The sequence below is a fragment of the Sceloporus undulatus genome, chromosome 2, assembly GCF_019175285.1.
Source record: "Sceloporus undulatus isolate JIND9_A2432 ecotype Alabama chromosome 2, SceUnd_v1.1, whole genome shotgun sequence".
Taxonomy (NCBI): domain Eukaryota; kingdom Metazoa; phylum Chordata; class Lepidosauria; order Squamata; family Phrynosomatidae; genus Sceloporus; species Sceloporus undulatus.
Genome location: NC_056523.1, coordinates 174,079,908 through 174,102,233, shown reverse-complemented (window position 1 = coordinate 174,102,233; position 22,326 = coordinate 174,079,908). Strand labels below are relative to the sequence as shown.

The following is a 22,326-nucleotide window of genomic DNA, read 5'->3' as shown; positions in this document are numbered from 1 at the left end:
TGAAACACCATACCTCCACTGTGACTCGAAGCAGCTTTATTTGGGCTTGTCTGTAACAGGCCTGAGATCCTTTTTTAAAATCCGCACACTTCAAACTATTTTAGGAAACAGTCCATCCCCATATCTGAGTCCACTAGTGAACACTGCCTTCATTTTCCTGGCACTCTATGCAGATTGATGGCTCTCTGACTGGTACCACTCCACAGACCATCACTTTAAAAAGCACTGCCCTAAATGTTCTGGACTGCAACTCCCAGTATTCTTGACCATTTGGTATGCTGGATAAGACTGGTGGGAGTTGGGATCGTGAGCAACTGGGATGCATCAAATCAGAAAAGACTTATATGCAGCATATAATAAATAGACATGTGGGTTTAAACACAAAGGGATAAAAAAACCACCTGAATGCCACGGCCTATGATGCAAAACACACTGTCCTCTCATTGTGACTTTAACACACTCAGCAAACAAGAGACACTAGTGCCAGTCAGCACTTGAAATATTCCTTCGCCACCATTTAGTGAGCCCACCGCAACATAACTACAAGTGAAATTAAAGCGACATCTCAAGAAGAGTGAGGTTACCCTTCTTTGTTACAACCGTAAGGTAATGTGATTACCTTTCTTCTTGGAAAATGAATTAATTATAAACCGTAGCTGGTTAGTTCCAAAGTCTACCTTTGGAAATACAGAAGGTCAAATTGTGCAAGAAGAAAAGCAAAGGTTTTTGTATGGTTTCTGTATGGCTTAATATCTAAAAGATATATTGATGCTGACTGTAACAGAGTAATCTTGCATAAAGAAATTGTTAAAAATATGCTTAATTTGAATGAATGCATGCATCCTAAGAGTCCAGAAGCCACACCAAAGCCACACTCCGACGGGAGCATGGCTTTGGTGTGACTTCTGGACTCTTAGGACGCATGCATCATTGAAACACCATACCTCCACTGTGACTCAAAGCAGCTTTATTTTGGCTTTTCTGTAACAGGCCAAAGTGTTGTTTTGCATTTTGAAAATCCTACAGGGCTTTGGTTGAGACTGTTGAAAGATTGTATCTCCTTATATAAACCAGCACATGCCTTAAGATCTGCAGGGGAAGGCTTTCTCTCAATTCTACCACTTTCACAGGTGCAGTTATATTGAAACTTGCCAAGAAAACACTATGATAGGGTTGCCTTAGGGTTACCATAAGTCAAAGATGACTTGGAGGCACACAACAACAGCAAATTGTGTTTTTAAGGTATCATGCACTGCCTTGGGTCCTGCAATGGGAGAAAGGCAGGATAAAAATAAAATAAAATAAAATAGATAGATTAGCCTGCCTAAAAACAATAATCCCTTGAAGTGGAAGCTTCTGCCCTCAAATTTAAATTTCTATTTTTAATTTAGAGGGGAGGCCAGTTCCAAATATTAAGTACTGAGAAACATGCACTGTATCTAATCCATGGCAGCCTTCCAAAGTAGATGCCAGGATTGAGCCCCCATGGGTTGTTTGTATAAGATCTAAGCCTGGCAAAAGAAGAAACACCCACAAATGAGCTACAGGGCTTTCTCTAGGGAAGGGGTGTTCACCATTGTTGGGGGAGAAGAAGTTCTTACCGTATTGATCCTCTTTCATGCACCTTGGGCTCCTGCACAGGTGGCTGCTGCTACTTTTCCAGAAGGACTTAGACCACCAGGATGCTGTGAGAGTCCTAGAGATCAGTGCTTTGGAGACAGAGAAGATGAATTTTGGGGCTTGGATATGGCGGACTCGTAGAGAAGGTGAGAACTTTATTCTTTGGAGGGCAGATCTAATTTCAGGTTATTTAGGAAGTCTTTGGGAGTGGGCATTCCTAGGGAAGAAAATCCAAATGGACCAATTAATAGCTTCTCATGACTTGTTCATGAGTCTCCAATGCTTCTTTTATAAGTATGTATTTAATTTAGAATAAGACTGAGCCACTAATGCCACATCCTTTCTCCAGTGCCATTTCTGGAAAGAAATCTCTCTATATATGTCCACATGTCTTCATGCAGCAAAGTTGTCATGGTCTTTCAGGTCTAAATGCCATCTTAAAGTGACAAACGGTTTTTCAAATAAAACATTTTAATATTTAAAGCCCTCAGTCATTAAGAATACAAAATTATATTCCTATTTTGTCACCAATGCCTTGGTATTTTAAAAATGCATTTGGTAAGCATCCTACAGTACAATTTTAGTCTGAAGACTAATAAAATCTTCCAAATAAAGGGGGATGATAGTGGTGTCACATTTGACAATTTTGCAGAATTTGAACCTGTGTAAATTTATGTTTTTGCTCTAGCAGCAGAAGAGAAAAGCGGAAGGTTTCCTCAGAGGAGAACCCAGCCTAACAACCCATGCCAGTCTTATCCCTTTGTCTCCCATGATTGTCATCCCCTAATGTCTTTCATCAATATAGCTTTCAGATTTATTAATCCTGCTATCAGAGCCATTGTCTAAAAGAAAGCTGCAAGGGAAAACACAATATTCTCTGCTCATAGGTGAAGAGGTACCTGCTCCATTCAGTTCTGTGGACCGGGATGAGATCACATTTGAGGTGCTGCTTTGCATTGCTGTCCTGATCCAGAACAGGAAGCAACTGCTACAATACCATGATGTCAATGACTTTTTCCTGTTTGCACAAAGGTATGCAAAATTTCCCACTAAGAACCAAATCTCTATGCCGTAGTAGTTAGGAGGTGGGACCTAGAGAAACCAATGTGTAGTCCCCACTGAGTCCCAGAACTCACTGAGAGGCCTTTGGCCAGTCACCTTGTCTCTTTCAGCCTGACTTACCTTACAGGGTTGTTATGAGGATAAAAGTAGGGAGGAGGGAAACATGTACACTGCCTTGAGCTCTTTGGAGAGAAAGCAGATATATATATGTGTGTGTATTACTAACAAACAACCCTCTTTCTACAAAAAACTCAGTAGATATATTTTGGATTATGAGATCACTTAATGATAATATTTTGTACATCTAAAACAGTAGAAGAATTCAAAGCATTCCACAGGCATTACTTTTCAGAACCATACAGCAACCCTCCAAGGTAAGACAGTACAGAAGGCCCTTGCTATCCACTGGGGTTTGGTTACAGGACCCCCGTGGATATCAAAATCCATGGATGTTCAAGTCCCATTAAATACAGTGGGCTAGTAAAATGGTGTCTCATATATAAAATGGTAAAATCGAGGTTTTCTTTTTGCATTTTTTTTAATGTTTTCAAGTTGTGGGTAGTTGAATCCGTGGATAAGGAATCCATGGATAAGGCGAGCCAACTGTATTATCATTATTGCCCTGCTGCAGATGGAGGGCTGAGGCCAAGAGACAGTAGCTTGCCTAAAAGTCCCCAATAAGTTCATGGCTCTCATGTATAGCGTGCGGAGGAACCATAACACAGAAGTAAAACATCTGCTTTATACCCAGAATGTCCTGTGTTCACAACTCCACTTAAAAGGACCAGGTAGCAAGTAATAGGAAAGCATTGGGCAAATGCTGCACATAATCAACAGTACCAGGCCAGAACAAGGCAATTTGCCCTGTTCTTATGGCCTAGAAGGTCACACTACCTCCAAACTCCATATCTAGGTGGCACTTGGACTCTGTTCTTGGATACCCATAGGGATTCTCCTTCCTCATTTCTCTGATCCAAAAGGACAGCAGACCGCCCTGTTACATTAATGCCATTGTGAACAACATGGTTCCTGGTTTCACACTTGGTAACTTATAAGCGTAGTTGAAGTCAGTGGCATGGGGGGGGGATGAAGACCACACCAGGTGACACCCCAGAAGGGGTAGTAAACCAGGGAGACAGGCGGGGGTGACTGCCTTCCAATTCCTGTGCAGCTGTGGCCATGCAGGACTCAGAAGGCCAGGGGGTCTAAGAAGGCTGAGAGCATTGTATGCACTGTGGCAGCGAGGCAGGGGGAGATTGCCCTTTTTGCACCTCCCCAGGAAGCCCTACCCCCTGCAAAAGTGGGCAAAGGGCAAATTGTCCAGCACTATTGGACTGCAACTCCCAGCACCCCTCACCATTAGCTAGGGCTAGGGCATTTTCTATGCCCACCCTTGTAATAGGCATAGAAAATGCAACCAAAGATTTCACAAAAAAAGGTGGGGCTTTTCAAACAAGATTTGAAGGAAGAGACAGGAATGAAAAGATTGGGGGCTAGTAGCCAGCCATATACCCTAAAGTTTCACAAACAGTGGCCTGTTACAGACTGCCAAAATAAAGCTGCTTCGGGTCTCTTTGGAGGTATGCTATTTAAATGATGCATGCACCCTAAGAATCCGGAAGCTGCACCAAAGCCACACTTCAGTGCTTAGGAATGGAGTGTGGCTTTGGCGCGACCTCCGGACTCTTAGGACCCATGCATCATTTAAATAGCATACCTCCAAAGAGACCCGAAGCAGCTTTATTTTGGCAGTCTGTAACAGGCCAGTGTACCTTTTAACTAGCAAGTGATGTGGAGGACTAAGTAAAGCAGTAGGTATAACTCAGGGACTAATGCTCCAGACAGCTTACTCCAAAAGTTGCATTTTGAAACTCCAGCTGAAGCCAACAAAGAGGAACCAGTTTTTCTTCTGCCAGTTCCTTCCCAGGCCCTGTTATCTGCCTTCTCTCACCACTTTACCCAGTCCATTTTTCATCTGCTGACCAACACACTTGAGAACCTCTAGGCATAGAAACAAATTACACATTTGTGAAAAGGAATGGGTCTTTTTCTCTCCATCTTCAGCTGGAGATTTAAAGGGCAATGCCAGGTGTCAAGGGCAAGAGGTGGCAAGCCATATGCTATCCATATGCCTTTCTTTGGCACTTCCCTGGTATATTTCCTTGGCCCCAGTGTTGCCAGCAGAGTAGGACTCTGGAGTAAATCCTAGACTAGAGCAAGAAGTCCAAATGCACCACAGGACTTGCACACCAAATTTTGAATAGTAATAGTTACCATTTAAAGTAGGGATGAGGGCATAGTGGCTGACTTCGGCCTTGTTCCCGCTACATTTAAATTGGGATCAGGATCCGGATTAAACAGGCATGGTTCCCACTGAATTCGATTTTAGAAATCGATTCAGAAAGGGGGGGGGAGCATGCTTTTTTACCATTTTTGCCCATTGAACCCACATCAAATAGACACTGGGAAAATGGGGTGTTTGGGGGGGCTGAACCGGTTTATTTAGAAATAAATTGATTCAGACCAAGTGGGAATCAGGCAGATTCAAATCAGATTCAAATCTGCCCTGGTTCCCACTGGCAGCCCAGCCCGGGCAGGGGGGGGGGCAACTGGCATGGCCCAGCCTCTCTTGGCTCCAAAATCCCCAGTCCAGCCTCCTTACCAGCTTCTTTGGCTGCTGACCAGCTGCCCTGCACCTTTTTTTAAATTTTCCATGGCTGGGGAGGCTGGAAAGAGGTTGCAGAGAAGCCAGAAGCCTTACAACCTCCTTCTCTGCTTTCTCCCGGCTTCTCTGCAACCTCCTTCCGGCCTCCCTAACCGCGGGAAATTTTTAAAAAGGCCTCAGGGAGCCAGGTCAGTGGCCAAGGAAGCTGGTAAGGAGGCTGGGCTGGGGATTTGGGGGCCAGGAGAGGCCAGAGATGGGCCAAGCAATTAAGCTGCCACTTGCCGATTCCTGAACTGATTCCTGAAACCGGCGCAAACATAGTGGGAACTATGTTTTTTCAGAACCGGTTTCAAGAATCAGTTCAAGAAATGGATTTTCCAGTAAGTGGGAATGGGTCCTTCAGGGTAAGGCAAGTCTGCTCTGGGATTTAGTCTTAAATTTCATGGAGTTTCCATGTGCTAATCCCTAAAGCAAGTTCAGCTCCTCGGATACACTTTCAAAGTTAACTAAACCCCAGAACAAATTCATTGACCTAATGACACGAAAGCCATCAGACACCACTGTGGAAGGCAAGGGGTGTATCTGTAGGATCATTGTCCAGAGTCTAAAGTTACTTAACTCTATCACTGTCAAGCCACTAATGCTAGAATAACTGTGTGAAAAACCAGACTAGATCCCATCAAAGAGTCAAGTCCAGTAGACTTGCCAAACCACAGATGCTAAGGTAGATGGGGCATCCTTTGGAACCCACTGTACTTATGCTCTCAAAAGGCAAACAAAAATAGGTTTGATGTAGATTCCAACAGGAGAGATGATATGAAAGCTTGCATCAAATGTCAGTCATGGTGGACTTAAACAATGCTAATGTCCACAATAGGTTGCAAGGCAGACTTCACGCTGAACACTCTACATGGGGAGGAGGGACATAATGACATGTGCCAGAAACGCAGGACTTGACAGATGACTACAATGAAATCCAACACACACACTCCATGGGAGAAAATGGACTTCACTACCTCCTGCAGGAAAAAAGATCACATCCTCTTTGGGAGCAAATCACCAATAAAACTATAAGCATATCAACTAAACATCATGTTAGGCCTCTTCGTAAGCCAACCTAGTAGTCCTTAGGCATCCCTTCATTCAAAATGGATATCTTACACTACTAAATTATGCTAGCTTCACAGTTGCTGTGTACCTCCAAGTTGTTTCTGACTTATGGCAACCCTATCATGGGATTTTCTTGGCAAGTTCTTCAGCAGAGGTTTGCTGTTGCCATCCTCTGAGGTTGGAGAGTGTGACTTGCCCAAGGTCACTCAGTAGGTTTCCTGGCTGATCTGGGAATCAAACCCTGGTCTCCAGAGTCACAATCCAAACTAACCACTGTGCCACAAACTACAATTTCCAGAATTCCATAGCACTGAGCCATGCAAATAAACCAGTATCACACTGCATTATTTCTGTAGTGCAGATGCAGCCAAGTACTGTCACACGAACTAATCAGGTAAAGTTAGGAGTTTTCATAGCTGGGAGAGAAAAAGTAAGACACAGCATTCCTCTGCTCAAAACCAGCACATGTGAACAAGATGAATAGTAGGTGGAATTAACATTGATTGAGGAAGAAGGGTCACATCCCCACATGTGAAACAAATATAGCATAGCATGCTGAGGGGGTAATGAACAAAAAGGCTAGGACATCAGAAGCACCCTTGCAATACTGCAGTGTAGCCTCTCCAGTAAGTCTGGAAGGACATAATCCCAGCTGCAATGGCATTACTCCACAGCCTCCCTTTTAGGCCACAGGCATTGCCAGAAACCCCCATGATAAGGTTGCTTTTAGGCTGTATCTGCAGTGGCGAATGGTATCCATTGACACTGGCTTAAAGCTGTGGAATTCTGGGAAAATTTCTAGACTTCCATAGCTGGAGCCACAGCAGTCAAATGGTGTCAAACTGGTTACCATTTTTCCAGTGGAGATGCAGCCTCATTAAGGTTGCCATAAGTCAGAAAAGACTGGAAAGCGCCCAACAACAACAAAAAGAGGCCGACGGGAAGCTCCTGGCTGTAGCTGCTGAACTGAAGGTGACTCTTCCCAGGTTTCCATCATGATCCTGACTCTGAGATGTCCCTGCTAGCTGCTTGCCGAGGACAGGAGGCTCCTCCCCCCCCCCCGCCTCCTTCTTCCCTGGCCAGGCGCATCAGTCTTTGGGAGTGAGTGCAGAGAGCAAGAGCAGCAGCTCTGGAGGGTGGGCTGGAGGGAGATACAAATGGCCTGGTGCCCCCCTCCTTCCCTCTCCAATGCTGCTTTACAGCAGCGAGTTCAGGCGCAGGTGACGGAGCCATAAACCGCAGCCCGGTGCTTGGCAAGCAAAGCCATTTATAAAGAGTGACTGAAGGCAAAGCAAACATGAGAAGGGCAAGGGGAGATTACAGGCAGAGAAGTTGCTCACAGGAGGGGAACATGCTTTACACTGGCCTGGACCAGCTCCCTCCCTGTCAAAGGCCTATCTTGGTGTGGAACACACACACACACCACCATCTTGTCCTTTCATCTCATTTCTTATGACTGATCCCACCATAAGCCTCCCTTCCCTCTGTAGTGTTCCAACTGCCAAGATAAAACCACAGGGCAAGACAGTATGGACTAGGACACTGGAAGACCAGGGTTTGATCTCTGCTTCGAAGTGGAAACTCATTGGGTGACCTGGGCAAGTCACATACTCTCAGCCTTGGAGGATAGCAATGCCAAACCCCCTCTAAACAAATCTTGTCGTGCAACCTGCATGATTGGTTTGCCTTAGGGTCAGAATACATCAGAAACAAGGGCACACAACAGCTTGCTTCCTTGCCAGAGTGAAACACCTAACCTTTTCCTAGTAGTATGTCGCGGAGCCAGCATGGCTAACTGGTTTGAGTGATGGACTACGGTTCTGAAGACCAGGATTCTATTCCCAGTTTAGCCATGAACCTTCTAGAGTACCTTGGGCAAGTTACACCTCAGCCTCAGGGGAAGGTAATGGCAAACTTCCTCTGAACCAATTGTACCAAGAAACCCCCATTATAAGTTTGCCTTAGGGTCACCATTAGTCAGAAATGACTTGAAGGCACACAATATCCTGAGATGTATCATAAGAATACATGACTCAACAGAAAAGAAATGCTGCTTCCAAAGGTAGAAGCAGTAGGAAAAGAGGAAGACTGTCTTACAGCTGAATAGACTCACTCAGGAATCACAAGCCCTGACATTGCAGGATCTGGAGGGCTGCTGATGATCAGGGTTCTTGCAGGTCTCTCCTTCATAGGAGTCTATCACCGGAGCTTTTTGGTGTGTTGTGGCTCAGTTCCAACTCACTTCCGAAGTGATTGCACTTCCAATGATGCGGTTTCATGTCATAAACTGACTGTTTTATCAGAGGCCATTGATTTCTATGGAGCGCCCATGCGAATTGTTCAGCAGTGTTTCGAAGTCACCCCTCATTTTGGTAAAAAGGGGGGGGGGGAGTGACCAGAGAATTCGCTTCCACGGCTGCCTTCCATTGCACTGCAATTTTGTCTGGTGTGGAAAAGCACTCCGATGCCACCCCCTTGGCCCCTGTGTCCTGCTCCGTCATCCCCCTCCTTCATGCCATCTCCTCCTCTCTGCCAACCCGCCGATCCCATCATCCACTGCTCCCCTGCCTCCTCCTAGACCCCGATCTGCTCCCCTCTTCAGCCTGCCACCAATCCCACATCCCCTGCCTTCTCCTAGACCCTGATCTGCTCCCTCCGTCAGCCCTCCCACCAATCCCATCATCCCCTGAAGCTCCTGCATCCCGATCCTGGCCCCAGGGACCCCAGCGACCTATCCCATCATCCCGACTGCTCCTGCACCTGATCCTGGCCCCAGGAAACCCCCAGCAAGCATCCCATCATCCCCTGACTGCTCCTAGACCAGAGGTTCCCAACCTGGGGCTCCCAGGTTGGGAATCCCCCCTGCCTCCCCACCTCCCCTTTTCCTCCATGGGTGCCGGCGCTAGCGCAGGCACCGCCTGGGGAAAAGGGGAGGGGGCGGGGCCTCCCTCCTCTCTTCCCTTCTCCCTGCAAGGGCTGGCCCTGGCCCAGGCCCTCGTAAGGAGAGGGGATGGGGGTGGGTCTGCCTCCTCCTCCTTCCCTCCCTTCCCGCGGCTGCCAACAGCCGCCGGGAGGACGAAGGGGATGGGGTCCCCCTCCTCCTTCCCTCCCTTTTTGCGCTGTCAGCCGCGGGGAGAAAGGAAAGGGGTGGGGTCCTCCTCCTCGTCCCTCCCTTCCCGCGGCTGCCAACCGCCGCGGGGAGGAAGGGACGGTCGGGGCTGCCCTCCTCCTGTTCTCCCCACGGCTGCCAGGCACCACAGGGAGAAGAGGACAGGACTGCCAGCCCCGAGGCCTTTTCGGCTGGAGTCCCGCCCCTTCTCCCCTAGTGGCCCTCCCGAATTGGTTGGGAGGCTGAGAGGGGCGGGACTCCGGCCGCAAGCCTGCTGGGCTTGTTGCAGCTGAAAATCCTGCCCCTTCCTGGCCTCCCAACCTATCGTGGGGCCACAGGCGGGACTTTCCTCCCCAATGGGGGTCGTGGCCCAACAAAGGTTGGGAACCGCTGTCCTAGACCCCGATGAAGGATGATAGCTAAAGAGGGGGCAGGGAAGGAGGACAGCATCCAGAGCCTCACTGAACATGCCCAAGGGTGCCGATTGGAATCGTTGAACCCTCAAAGTATGCTCTGGTGTAGTAATACAATGTGTACTCACTCCCCTTTGCTTGAGTCCACATCACATGACTTGCTTGGAATCGAACTGACTTCACTTGCCCCTCACTGCGGAAGGACAACAGAAAGGCAACCAGGTGTGGAAAAACATGACGTTTTAACCTCAATCCGAATTGCTGGAGAGGAGTGACTCTGGATCTGGTGTAAAAAATCATCACGCTTTGCATTGCTAGAACAGGAGTGACTGCGGATCTGAGCTGCAACCGCCCCCATGTGTGATAAGGTCCATAGGGTCACCTTAAGTTGCAGTCTGCTTGACAACAAATAACAACAAACATCTGTCCACCTATGATCCTGACTATTCTCCTAAAGAAAAGATACAAAATTTTCATCTTTGGGTTGGCAGAGGACAGAATTAAGTGATAAGAGGGTGGTTTTCACGTAGCTGAGGACTGCATTTTTACTACTATTTATTTCCCATTTAACATTTTACACCAAGAACTTTTATGGCTGGCTCAGAAATTTGGTCCTCCTAATCCAGTATTAGCAGTTTTGACCACCAGAAGCTGTCTAGGCTGTTGGCCTTTTCCACTCCTCACTTCTCTGAATCAATGTCAGGGATTGACACCTGAGGCCTATTTCGTATAAAGCAGGAGTGATGGTCCCTTCCCATCCCTGAGCCCTTGGGAAGAGGGTGGGAGAGAAATCAAAATGAAACTAGTAAATCAGAAAGAGGCCTTGCCTCCTGCACTGCATTGCAATGGATTTTGCATCTTTGGTCTCCCCTTCCCCCTCCAGCACAGGTGCATTGGAAGTGCGAGTGTGTGCTGGTATTCAATTATGTCACAAGTGGATACCGCATTATGGAGAGAGACCACAGCTCAATGATAAAGCACATGCTTTGCATGCAGAAGGTCTCAAGTTCAGTCCCTGGCATCTCCAGTTTAAAAAAGGGTCAGGTAGCAGGCTGACTGGAAAGACCACTGCCTGAGACTGTGTGGAGCTGCTGCTAGTCAGAAGAAACATTATGGCAGAGGTTTGGAAATGTTACTGGAAAAGATAGCACATTAGCATTACCTTTGATTTTTTTAAAAAGTAGTTTGTTGGCTATTACTCATTAGGAATGTGTTACTAATACATCAGCTTGAACTGCTTTTTAAAAATTAAAATGTATTTAAAATACAAAAAAATTAGCTAAAATGCCCCCCAAACCCCCCAAAACAACCCCCCCAAAGTAATGTTTACACATAGTAATAGCTACCTGTTATGGCAAATGAATGTGAAGTGCTGTAGGCTAGATTTTAAGAAGAAGAAACTGGCAAAAGCACCTCTGAATATTCCTTGCCTTTAGAAAACTTTATAAAATTCATGGGGGTCACCATAAATCAACAAGCAACTTGGCTTCCGGGTTTGGTGCGGAAGCAAGAGGAGCGCGCCCGTGGTGCTCCGGGGAATGCTCGCTCCGCGCAGTGGTGCTGCGCTAAGAACGGGGCTCCGCGGGAACAGCTTGGAACCCCAAAGCAGCTTTCACTCCCCAAGAGATAGGGGTCTCGGTGGGTAGCCCGCAGAGGCTCCAAAAGGCATCCAGCCCTGCTGAAGGAGGAGGAAGAGGGGGCAAGGAAAGCCAAGGAGCCGAGGAGATAGCTCAGGCTGAAGCCTGAGCGAGAAACCCAGCGGCCCGGCAGCAGCCTTTAGGCAATTATCGCCAGCACCAACCTTTTGTCTCTGAAGCGTCAGGCTTTTGAGCCTTTAAAATCAACTAATAAATTTGTGGGTCCCTAAATAACTGGGATGAAGAGCGGATAAAGGACGCTACTAACATACAACCTCCCATGACTACTGAGCACAAGTGGGTAGGAATACTTTACTCCTCATTTTCTTGTCTGGATTAAGTTTCAACTTATCGTCTCTTTATTTGTCGCTCAGACTCTCCCCTTATTACCATTTGAAAAACTTGAAAGAACTTGAAAGAAAGAAAAATAAAAGGGGGAATAATGTATTTGCTGTGTTTAACCAATACTGTATTTCCATAAGAAGAAGTCTGACAAGTTCTGCCAAATACAGTATTGTTTTGATATTGAAGAAAGCCTTTATTTAACTAAAACAAAGCTCCATTGTCTAAAACATTTAACATTGGAAGTACCTAGTATCTTAAATTTAATTAACTTAAAGTTTCTGAGTTTCTAAGGCCAAATGGCTACAGCTGCCAGAAAAGGAGCAGCTGCATCGCAGCTTCTAGCTTCCAATTACTCTCAGAGGAGATATTCAATGGAAAAGGAGCAACCCTCAGTTTTGGATGAGATTAAGAAACTGAGGCTAGATATGGAACAAAATCTCTCAAAGGAGATTAAAAATCTGAGGGCTGATATTAAGAAAGACTTTAGATCAGAGATGAAAGAATTTAAACAATCTTTAGAAGCTGTAACAAAAGAAATTGGCCAGGTTTGCTCCAGAGTGCAAACGCTGGAGGACAGAACAAACTCCGTGGAGGAACTAGTGAAAGATATCAAAATAAACCAAGATAGAGATAAAGAAAAATTTCTTGACTCCAGAGCCCTGGAAGAGCAAAGATTTAGACAGAACTGTCTGAAATTAAGAGGACTGAAGGAATCTAAAGGAGAAAACCTATATGATATTCTACTACCTCCCTTGGCTGAATATATGAATATTTCTCTCCAGGAGTTAAGCTGGAGTACGGACAAAATATATAGGATTAATTCTAAAATTGCCAGAGACAAGGACTTGCCGAGAGACATTGTGATATATTTTTTAAGGCAAAATGTGAAAGAACAACTTCTCCATATGAGCTACCAAGAAAAATTAATTATAGAAGACTGTGAACTTAAGATCTATAAGGATGTCCCAAAAAGGATTCTTCAGAAACGTGAGGGATATAAATCCCTAACTAATCATCTAATTAGACACAACATTATATACAAATGGGAAAAATTGGAGGGGATATCGTTTTTTTTTCAAACAAAGGTGGATTAAACTGAACTCAACTCTGAAGGCCAAAGAATTTTGGAGAAGACACGGGAAAGAAATAGAAAAGAGTAAAATGACGGATAAAGAATATGGAGAAGAAGGAGTTCCGGAAAAACTAAAAGGTGAGATGAAAGATACAAAGGAGGGAGCAGATAAAGAACAACAAAGGTCATCAGAGTCAGAGGAAGGAGAAGAGGAGGAAGAGGATGGTTCAGGGATCTCCGAACCGGATGGAGAAGAAGAAGCAGATATCAGAGAGGAAGAACAGACTGAGAAAATAGTGGATCTAGACCTCAGTTTAGAGGTCACAAAAGGAAAACCAAAAAGGAAGAGAAAGAAGAATAAGGCTAAATAAATTACTACTGGAAAAGGAGAATGTTTCAAGGTGGACAAAACACAAGAATCATCTCATGGAACATAAATGGTCTCAATAATAAAACCAAAAGGAAGGAAGTTTTTAATTTATTAGGAAAAGAAAAGTTTGAAATTTTATGTTTATAAGAGACACACATCAGACAAAAAGATGAAAGATTATTGAGAAATAAAAGACTGGGCACGCACTATATAGCAGCAAACAAACAAAAAAAGAAAGGGGTTGTGATTTATGTGACAAACAAATTATGTTCCAAGCAGCTATTTTGTGACAAAGAAGGACATTATGTTGGGATTGAGATTAACCTGAGTGGAAAAAACATTCTTCTGGTGGCAATATATGCTCCGAACAATGGAAAGGCGAAATTTTATGAAAAATTAAAGGAGAGAATACTGGAATTTTGTTATAAAGACATTATAATTTGTGGAGATTGGAATGGAGTTGTCGACCCAAATATGGACAGACTATTATCCAAAGCAATTAAAGTAAATCAAGGGAAATTACCGGTTACTTGCTTCAAATTTATTGAAGATATGTCCCTAATTGAAATATGGAGATATAAATACGGAGATAAACGGGAGTTTACTTTTTTTTCGGATAGATTTAAAACTTTTTCTAGAATAGACATGTTTTTTGTCTCAAAATCATTAGCTTCAAGAGTGAACAAAGTGCAAATCATGATAAAATCATACTCGGACCACAGCCCTGTTGTTCTGTCCATAAGGAAAGAGAATACGGAATTTAGGTGGCAACTACAAGACTACTTGATTTCATGCCCAAAAGTAGTAAAAGAAGCTAAAGATCTAATTAACAACTATTTTAAAGAAAACTTAAATAAAGGCACTGATATAAAAATAGTGTGGGCGGCATTCAAAGCGGTACTCAGAGGCTTCTTTATCAAAAAACATCATGAGATGTTAACTAGAAAAAGATTAAATATAAAACAAATTACAGAGCAAATAAACAAAAAGGAAGAAGACCTTAAACAAAACCCAGAAAACACCAAGATACTTAGGGAGATAAAGCTTTTACAGAAGCAATATAATATGCAAAATGCGCAAGATCTGGTTAATATGATGAAGAATGTCAAAATCAAGCAATTTCAAGAAGCAAATAAACCCGGCAAGTGGTTAGCCCAAAGACTTTGCAAGAATAAAGAGAAAAAATCAATTGTTAAGATCAACGATGAAACTAAATCTCACACAGATACTAAGAGCATCATGAAGGCTACATATAACTACTTTAGCAGCTTGTTTAAAAGAATCTCTACATCTGAAGCTGAAGCTGAGGAATATGTTAAAAAATGTCCACTGATGGAATTACATGAAGAACAAAGGGTAGATCTAAATAAAAACATCACCTTAAAGGAGCTAAAGGACGCTATCCAACGGGCCAAATCTGGCAAAGCACCGGGGCCAGACGGCTTCACAGCCAGATTTTACAAAACCTTTGAAACGGAAATAGAACAACATCTGATGGAAGTTATGAATTCGATTAAAGGAGATCCACTTCCACCGACCTGGGAGGAGGCCAATATCATCTTGATTCCAAAAGAGGGAAGAGATCATCAATATCTAAAGAACTACAGGCCGATATCACTGCTAAATGTGGACTATAAGCTTTTTGCTGATATAATGGCGAACAGACTGAAAAAGGTACTACAGACAATAATCCAGGAAGATCAATGTGGTTTTCTCCCAAATAGGCAACTGAGAGAAAACCTAAGATATATTATAAATGTACTGTAATTGAACACTATGATTGGCACAATGAAAGAAAACTCGCCTTGATCTTCCTGGATATTGAAAAGGCCTTTGACTCCCTGGACTGGTCATCTATTATCATTACACTGAAGCGGATAAAAGCAGGTCAAAGATTCATTGACTGGATAAGTTCTATATACTATAAACAAACTGCTAGAGTTATTATTAATGATCAAAGAACTGATGTAATTGCATTGTATAGAGGTACCAGACAGGGTTGTCCTTTGTCTCCGCTACTGTTTATATTGGTCTTAGAAACTTTATTAATTAATTTGAGAGATGATAAAGAGATCACAGGGGTTAAATTTAAAGGGGAATGTTTGAAAATAAGGGCATATGCTGATGACATCATGATAGCATTAGAGGATCCAATCACTTGTTGTCAAAAACTAATACAACATCTAAAAATTTTTGAAAGAATAGCCAGGTTAAAAATCAACTTAGAAAAATCTGCGGTGATCACCAAAAATATGGATAAATATGACCAGGATAAACTAACAGAAAAATCAGGCTTTAAAATAACTGAAAAAGTTAGATATCTGGGTGTGATTCTCACTAATAAGAACTCAAATCTGATTAAAAACAACTATCTGAGTAAATGGGCAGAAATCAAAAAAGACATGAAAAATTGGATGACACTGAACCTCTCACTCCTAGGAAGGATATCTGTAGTAAAAATGATAATAATTCCTAAGTTATTATTTCTTTTTCAATGTATCCCCATCATTAAAAATGAAAAAATCTTCAAAGATTGGCAGAAACAATTGGCGGAATTTGTGTGGGCAGGGAAAAAACCCAGAATTAGAATTAAAATACTTTACAATGCTAAGGAGAGAGGTGGTTTTGCCCTCCCTAACATAAAGTTATATTTTGAAGCATGTGCCATAATTTTTTTTGAAAGAGTGGATTACTTTAGAAAAAAGCAAATTACTGAAATTAGAAAGCACAAATATTAGATTTGGTTGGCACGGCTTTTTGTTTTATGGGAAAATAAAAGCTAACAGAAGTTTTAACGATCATTATATTCGTGCCTCAATATTCAGAGTCTGGAATAAATATAAAAAATGTATCTCTCCTAAATACCCTTGGTGGCTATCACCACATGAGGCATTATATTGTTATGATCCAAAAAAACCCAGACCTGGATTAGATATAGAGACTTGTTAAATAAAGATGGCTCTATTAAGACTCAAGAAAAACTAAAACCGGAAGGTTGGGACATAGGATGGTTTCTGTATAGACAACTTACTAGTAGATACAAAGAGGATAAGAAACAAGTTGGCTTCTTAAATTCTAAGAATGATATGGAAGAAATCATCTGGAGATCTGAGTCTAAAACAATTTCCAAAATTTATAAAAAACTCTTGGAGTGGTTCACTGAAGAGGAAATTGTTAAAGACTCAATTATTAAATGGGCACAAAATTGTGGGAGATCAATTGAACTGTCCCAATGGGAAAAGGCATGGACAAAAAGAATGAGTTATTCAATGTCACAATATGTCAAAGAAAACTATTATAAAATTCTCTATAGATGGCACTTAACACCAGTTAAAATAGCCAACATGTACAAGACGGGAAAGAGGATATGTTGGAACTGTCAAAAGGAAACTGGGTCTTATTATCATTTATGGTGGACATGCAACAAGGCAAGAAAATTTTGGAAAGAAATACAATCTGAAATTTAATATTTGGGATTCAAAATTAACTTTAATAGCCATAACCAATTTTGTTATGTATGTTTGGCAAGAAAAAGATGCGAAATTATGATATGGGCAAACTTTTGTTTTTATATGTTTGGCAGCCGCCGCCTGATAGTTATTGCTTAAATATTGAATCGCGCAACAAGTCGATTAGCAGACGTGGCGAGAGAACTTCTAGGAGATGATGGACGGGATTATTGTCAACATACATTCAAAGATGAAAATAATGCATAAATTGCGAGAGGATGTTTGGGAAAGGTAAAGGGACTATCTGGAACGAGACTTGGGTATGTCGTAAACTGGGCCCTCAAATATTGAGGAAATTCATCTGATATACACTAAAACGCCACAATCAGCGGGGTTGGTTTTTTCTAGATTTATCAATTCTATATTGTCAAATCTTGAAATGGAACCATTTTAAACAAGACCAGATGCGATATGGAAAATTAGACAGGAAAATGGAGAAGTGAGAAAACAAAGGAATGTTTAAGTTCACAAGGGCAAACCTTGTACTGTACTTGTTTTGCTGAACAATTGTTACAATTAATATATAAGGTTAGTCCAAAGGAAAGCAGTGAAAAATACATAAGCACATTGAGATTAATGTAGGCATACAAAATTAAGATGGGAAGAAGGTCCAATGATAAGCGTACAGTACAACAGTCTACCACGAAGTGTCACACTCAAGAACTGTATTGTGGGACACAGCATTAAGTTGAATTACTAGAATTTGGGAAGGGAACGTGGGCATAAAGAAAAAAACCAGAACGATAAGCTTGTTGATGGCGGAAAAAACCTCTTAGTAATGTAAACAATCAGAGAACTCACCTGTTAAAGTTTGATTTATGCATATTGTGGAACAGAGGACCAATTTAATAAATGTTATGGGGAAAAAACACGCAAGACATTGATAGTAACAACCATGTACAGCAGTGTTTTCAAACTATATCATTATTTTTCAAACCTAGCTTCGACCTTGTTGTGAATTGTAACACTTAGAACCAATTAAATGTGGCCACCATTGCCCCCCACCACACCCCCCAAATATCGAAACACGACATTAACTTTAACACGTATTTTCCACATCTTTATTCATAGGCTGGATGCGTCCCCTAAATGTAACCTAGGCTCAGTTTATAACTAGCACACAGTTTAGCAGCGTTTGATACCACTTTACAGCTGCCATGGTATTGTATGCCATACTACAGAGTCCATGGGCATTTATAGGCTTGATTTCAATGACAGAACAGAGAAGTTTTACTACCCTCCGAAAACTACCAAAAAATCCCAGATGTAGAAAGAGCTGTACAGTGTGGCAGTTGAAGGGGCAGTTTATAGCATAAAGCAGGGGACCATATTAACCATTAGCACATGAACTTTCTGTACTCTGACCCAAGCAGGAAAGAATTGCAAACCTGTGTTTGGACTGACACATACACCACACACACACCCACCACGAAAACCACACACACACAACCTTCCTGTCTTGCATCTTATAAAAGGCTGTTGTTGTGGTGGTTGTTATAGTCCATAGCAAAGGAAGCAGCAAGGAAATAGTAGGTTCAACTGTGTGGAGCAGATGGACCGAACTGTAACAGGGCGCACAAAAAAGAAAACTAACTTCTTTGCCTCTGATTCTCCCAAAGGAAACAGTGGTCAAACCTGGGGAAATTGGAGTAAATGATGCAATACAAGGGAAATGCAGCACGAATAGCAAACAAGGTAGTCGGGCGAATTCCTGGCTACTCTAAATGCAATTAAGGTTCCAGGGTCAGATGCATTTCATCCAAGAAATTGACAAGAAAACTGGTGGAGTAATCTCAGACGCACTGGCAAATATCTTTGAGAATGCCTTGAGAAGAGGACTAGGCCAAGCAGACTAGAGGAGGCAAATATTGTCCTCATCTTCAGAGAAGGGGGAGCGGGGGCAAGAGGACTCAAATCATTACCACCGCGTCCCCAGTCAGCTTGAAATCATACCAGAACAGAATTCTAGAGCAGATTCATGAAACAGCTCAATCTTAAGTACATTACAACAGGAAGGTAAGTATCACTAAAGTCCAACATGGGGGTTTCTACAAAATCAAAGTCATGCCCAGACTAATCGTCCTCTCTTTTTTTTAATAGAGTTAACAACCTTGGTAGATGAGGGTAACTGCTGTGGAATGTGTGTATCTTGAGTTCAGATGGGCTTTTAACAAATTCCTCCTTATACCTTGCAAACAAGCTGATAACAATATGTGCTGGACATGCACAGGGTTGATTTGTTGTAGTTGGCTGACTGACCCCAACGCCAAAGGGTACTCCAACAATGGGCTCCTCCTTAGTCTGGAGATAAATGACTAGCAGGGTGCTATACTTTCTGATTCTTTCTTCCTGTCCCACATTTATTCATATCTTTCATCAGTTAATTTAGCTTGTGATGGAATAGAGCGACATGCTTATCAAATACCAGATGAATGCGCCAATTCATAAGGGACGTTACCATATCCAGCAGGACAAATCAAAATTCAATGTGACCCTTAACAAATATGCGCTCGCTCAGAACTAGCAAAAATTAAATGTCAACGAGGGAGAATGCAAGGTACTACACTTAGGCGGCAAAAAAAAATGCAATGCACAGATATAAGCTGGCCCGTGACATCTGGCGTGTCCCAACAGTAGCATGTAGAGGTCAGCGTTCGTAGTAGACCACACCTAAACTAAGTCAACAGTGTATGCAGCAGCATTAAAAACCTCCAATATAAGTCTCAGGCTGCCATCAATAGGACAGCAACCACAAGGGTCTCAATCCAACTCCCTCCAAGGCAGGAACACACAACTGACAAATTGAGAGTGCTTTCTAATTATCTCAATAGCTGAAGGACGGTTCAATATGGAACGATTGAATGCAGATGTTTTTTCTGATGCTTCAGGGAACACGCTAACTGAGCCGTAAAAACAATGGATTTAAATCACCAAGAGCACACAAAGATTCCAACTAACCATTAGGAAAAGCTCCTACAGTAACAGCTATTCAAGGAGTGGCACAGATTGCCTTGCAGGCTTTCAACAATGAATTTCAGTTGGACATCTTCCAAGGATCGTTCCACTGAACAGTTTTGAGGGACAGTACATCAGTACCACTCTTTTCTGCTTTTGTCAAGACCTCCCCTGGAATAATTGTGAGTTCTGGGCCAGCACAATTTAAGAGCAAAGTGCAAGATGGAACTACGTCCCCAGCAGAGCGGCAGCCAAACATGGTGCAGAAGTCGAGAAGCCATGCCCGATAAGGAAGTGGCTAAGGTATGGTTTAGCCTAGAGGATAGAAGGTTCAAGAGGTGAACATATAGCTAGCTTTAAATATTTGAGGGGGTGTCATATGGAGGCTGGAGGCAAGGTTTGTTTTCTACTGCTCCGAGACGAGGACACGGAGCAATAAGGCAAACTAACAGTTGGCCCTTTGTTTACATGGGGGATCCGTTCCGGACTCCCGGCCGCAAAAACAAATAACGCCATATGCTTGAGCCCCATTTAAATGAGGGGGCTCATGCATGCAGTGGCGCGCGGCACACCACAGGGTGGGCACACCATTTTATCCCTAGGGGAGTTGCGCACCTTCCTCCCTCGTGCGGCGTTTCAGATATGCTGAAAGGCACATACAGCTCACCGTCGCTTATGATGCGGGCGCACGGTAACCAGAAGAGATTCCACATAAACTTAGAAGAACGTTATCTGGTGGTTAAGCTGTGTATGACCTGCCTCAGAATGTGGTAGAGTCTTCTGCCTTTTTCCGAGGTTTAACAGAGTCTGGATGGCCATTTATCATGGTGCATTTGATTGTATATTCAGGCATGAACGAATGGATCTACACTGATGGGCCCTTTTGATCTCTTCCAATAAACTGTATGGTTCTATCCCCTCTGTCTTCAAGGCAGACAAAACGTCCTGGCTCAAATAATACAAGAAATAAATATAATGTAAACCAGAGACCTCACTTCCTTGTCTATAAACAGTTTTTGTGAGGGAACGAAAAAGCTATCCAATCATTTTCATGCCATTAGGCACCCCCCCCCCCAACCCCAGATCATCAAGCCCCAAACTGTTCACCCCTGTCCAAGCTAAAAGCCTTAGAATACCACAAGCAATAGACAAGTACAAAACCACAGAGATGATTCATCCAAGAAATGCCCAAATATTCAAAGATGTGAAGATAAGAACCATGGTTCATCTGGTAAGAGGATGGTTTCCATTTCCAGTGCGGTTGCCCATCAAATAGTTAAAGAGGACAGGTAGCATCTAATGCAAAACACCCCGCCTGCAGGATCCAAAATGGTGTTAGGCTTTTTTTAGTTCTCAGTCTCAGGTCAGTGAGAATGATAAAGCAAATATTTTTTATTTCCAACTTTTAAATGTGCTTGGAACTATTAGGTTCACCACCTGTCATAGCACATCTGTCAGGTAACACTAAAAAGGCAGAAAGAAGAACTGCTGTCATCAATTATAAAGGCTGTAGAGAAGATATATTCACGATGGGATGGATGTACTCTTAGTCAACATTTTTTTCGACCATGTGGGATTACATGTCAAGTCTCACTTCCAGTCCAATGCAACCAGTGTTCTCACTTAGAACCTGGAAGGCCCTTCACATCTTCAGGCAAGCCAGGGGTCCTGAAGGTTCTTCTGTTTTTTAAGCCACCTTTTACGGCAAGAACCATTTGCCAAGTTTCTTGCCAATATGTATATTTTGGACCTGAAGACGCTTGAAACACTTCTCATACATACAGGCGTGGGAGGGATGAATGGGACTTTAAAGCTAACAGATCTGGGTGGTGCCAGGCTGAGAAAGGCAGTTATTATGATAATACATCAACTTTATAATGTGCCCAGTTACTTTAATTATCATATTACAAAGGAAGGTGGTCTGTTGTTGTGTGCCTTCAAGTCATTTCCAACTTAGGGCTAACGTTTAAACAAACCTTCAAGGGCTTTTGGAGGGGTTGATAGTGTGTTGACTCACTCAAATTCACCCCGTAGGGCTTCCATGACCAAGGAAGCTTCCAACAGCGATGCCAGCAGAACTAAAAAACCAAGGAGATTGTTACTTCTAATGTTGAAGTATTGTTCTCCTAATGTTGAGGTCGAATCCTCTTTCCTGGATCCCTGCATACTGCTCCCTGTCCTAGTCTCTGGGAAAGCAGAAAAAACAAAGCTTGCTTGATCCATACGCAGAGGTGCTGGGGTGCCTCCAAGTTGATTTATGACTATGGCAACCCTAAGGGAACCTAGTCATGGGGGTTTTCTTGCAAAGATTTATTCAGCAGTGGTTTGCCTTTGGCTTTCCTCGAAGACTGAGAGAGTGTTGAGTTGACCAAGGTCACCCAGCAGGTTTCCAGATGGCTGAGCAGGCATTTGAACACTGGTCGCCGGAGTCAACACTCAAAGCATCAAACCACTACTAC

The 22,326-nt window shown here is 43.1% G+C and overlaps 1 protein-coding gene across 1 annotated transcript in view; it reads left to right on the top strand.

The window, feature by feature from the left end:
* LOC121921591 (TBC1 domain family member 15-like) overlaps positions 1-22,326 on the top strand; it is a 722,109-nt gene that overhangs the window by 20,409 nt on the left and 679,374 nt on the right. The window contains exons 10-11 of the mRNA XM_042449886.1: positions 1,642-1,766; positions 2,508-2,652. Coding sequence (XP_042305820.1) covers positions 1,642-1,766; positions 2,508-2,652 — 270 coding nt within the window. The remainder of the gene's footprint in view (positions 1-1,641; positions 1,767-2,507; positions 2,653-22,326) is intronic.